This window comes from Phaethon lepturus, unplaced genomic scaffold, assembly GCF_000687285.1.
Source record: "Phaethon lepturus isolate BGI_N335 unplaced genomic scaffold, ASM68728v1 scaffold29063, whole genome shotgun sequence".
Lineage (NCBI taxonomy): Eukaryota > Metazoa > Chordata > Aves > Phaethontiformes > Phaethontidae > Phaethon > Phaethon lepturus.
Window position 1 is genome coordinate 1,237 of NW_010530210.1, and position 2,695 is coordinate 3,931.

Below are 2,695 nucleotides of genomic sequence, written 5' to 3' on the forward strand. Positions count from 1 at the left end.
GGGACCAAGCGGCGGCTGGCGGGACGGAGCGGCTCGGGTCCCCGCAGCCCCCGCCAGCCCCTTACTCTATCAGTTCCACGTAGTTGGCAGGGAACATGCCGAAGTGGCCGTCGGGGCCGTAGCCGCGCCACCAGCCTTCGTCGATCATCTCGATGTTGGTGATGATGTTCTCTGGATCAAACGAGATCTCGGTGTCATCAGCTGGAACGAGACGGAACGAGGGAGGGGGTTAAAACCAACCCGACCCCCCGCCCCAGCACAGCCGGAGAGGCTGGGGGGCCGTCCCTCCTGCAGGGACACGCTGTGCCAGGCACACGGCCCCCCCAGCCCCCCCCTCACTTAAAGAAAGGAGCCTGTGACACTGTCACCTTCCCTGGGGCTGTGTCCTGCGGGAGCCCAAAGCCCTCGACAGCCACGTTTCACAGCAGAACGGCGTTTTTACAGCTGGAGGAAGCACGGGCAGCTCGGCCCCGCCGCTGCTGTGAAAGGCCGGGGGGCCAGTAGATGAGAAGATGTGACTATCCGGGTAAAACGGGCTCCGAGGCAGGAGGCAGGGGAGGGAAGACAGGGAGGAGCGCGAGAAACAGACGTTAGGGAGAAAAAAGAGAAGCCATCAGCTTCCTTTGCTTGCTTTTCCAGTTCCCGTTGGGGTGGAAGATGCTTTATCCAGCATCCCACCCTGCCGCGGGATGGCCCAGTGTGATGGGTGATGTCTCCGGTCCAGCTCTCTGGGAAGAGACTGGGCCCAGCAAACCCCCTCCCAGTTCAGAGGGCAAGTCAGAGCTCTGCGGCTCTTACCAGCCTGGTAGTCGTAGAGCGCCCGGGCACACAGCCCCTTGCCCGCCAGGTCCGGTGGCTGCTGGTACTCAACCGGGTAGTCGTATTTGGCACCGTCAATTTGTTCCTTCAGGGAGGAGAGAGGCAGAAAAGGAGTTACCGCGTGAACGACGCTGTGCCGGGCAGCTCATGCTTCGTCAGCTGCAGCAAGGGTCTGCAGGCCGGGGTCTCGCCACCCCAACACGGGGCACGCAGGGCGCGCGCTGCCCCGTCGCTCTGCCTGTCGCCGCACCGCTTTGTTTCCTGGGTGGATTGGGAGCTGCCGCGCACTGGGAATTGGGGGAGAAAAAACAGCGGGAAGGAGGAGTGCAACACCATGCAACGCCCAGAGATTTAGATCAGCCCCCCAAGCCTCGGAGAACTGCGTGCAGGAGGTCCCAGGTGCCCCCTCAGAATGAAAACACTGACTCCGGGGGCTCCGCGTGTCCCTGCCAGGTGATAAAGGCGACAAGCGTGCAAACCAGCCTCGCCCCGAAGAGCAACGGCGGCCAGCTCTGCGCTTTGGCTCACAAACAAGCACCGATGCCGCAGTGCCTCCAGCCTGGCAGCCAGCACCACAACCAGAAACACCAGAGACCAGAGCAGACAACCCTTCTGGAAGCTGACCCCTCAGGATCTCTGCTGCAGGCAGCGGTTCATCACCCCCGCGTTTAAGCTGGGCAAGCTCCAACTCCAGTTTTCCAAGCATTTCTCTCCCATTACTATTTTGAGACCCGAGCTGGCCGGTTTTTACTTTTCTTTTGTACAGAGAGGCTGAGGCGATCACTCAACCCATCTACCGCTCCTTTTGAACCAGCTGGACACTTCCAGACAAATTCGAGAACAAGACAATTAAGTATGTTTGAAATGCTTATGGTTTCGTGAGGCGGGGGGCAAGAGAGATGAATAGAAGAGAGGAAACCAAACGGCCACCACATCTCCAAGAGAAATATTGCAGCATGACACAATCCCGCTATTAGACGCTGGAGAATCTGACGGAGCATGCCAAGAATAGCTGGGCTTTGTCAGCTCCACTGGTTTTGGACGTGCAAAGAAGCAGGAGAAGGAGGAGGAAGAGCTTTGGCAAAGAGGGTGACGAGAGGCTCTCCCCTTGCCCCCTCCCTGGGCTCCAGGGACGGGGGCAGTGACACCAGCCGGAGCACCCCAGGGCACAGGGTGCGGGACGGGTGACGGGGCCTCAGCGTCAGCTTCTCTTGCCATCAGGGCTGGGAAGGGACGCAGCAGCAGCCCCTCGTGCAGATGTGGCCCGAGCACATCTGAGCTCTGGGGTTTCTCGGTTTCCTACTGATTTTAGCCCAGGCAGCCAGGCTCTGAGCACCGGAGGGTGTGTTTGCACCCAAAGGGAAGAGATGCTCCTAAGAATGTTCCAGACTCATCCTAAAAAACGAGACAAAGCCATGCTTTCTCGCATGAGGACCCCAGTGAGCTCTCAGGCGCCCTTTGGTCCTCTGTCCTCCCCCATGCACCAACCTGAGGGGGTTCTTCATAGATGGCCGAGGGGTCCGGCGGCTCCTCGTACAGATTTGCCTCTTCTGCGTGGGAAGCCGGGACACTTGAGTTGTACCCAGCGTCTCGCCCTGCAAAAGAAACACACGATATCCGTCACCGAACCCTGGCCCCGACACCTCGTTCATCCAACTCCTGCTCCAGGCTGAAGTGCCACCAAACTCCTGGTATGAGCCGGGCATCCCCCGGGTCTCCTGCTGTGCCATGGGCCGATAAAAGGGACAAGGCAGAGATCCAGGATCTCCGCTGGGGACAGGAATAATGGAATGGAAAAATGGAAAGGAACGCTCAAGACGTCCCGTTTCCAAGCTGCTCCTCGTGTGGGGAAGCCTGGCGCAGAGACCCTGGCCAA

At 59.7% G+C, this 2,695-nt stretch overlaps 1 protein-coding gene across 1 annotated transcript in view; it reads right to left on the reverse strand.

Annotated features, from left to right (window-relative positions):
- Positions 1-61: 61 nt before the first annotated feature.
- DBNL (drebrin-like) overlaps positions 62-2,695 on the reverse strand; it is an 11,164-nt gene continuing 8,530 nt past the window's right edge. Inside the window, exons 11-13 of the mRNA XM_010284209.1 lie at positions 2,308-2,414; positions 799-904; positions 62-201 (exon numbers count right to left, since the gene is read on the reverse strand). Coding sequence (XP_010282511.1) covers positions 62-201; positions 799-904; positions 2,308-2,414 — 353 coding nt within the window. The remainder of the gene's footprint in view (positions 202-798; positions 905-2,307; positions 2,415-2,695) is intronic.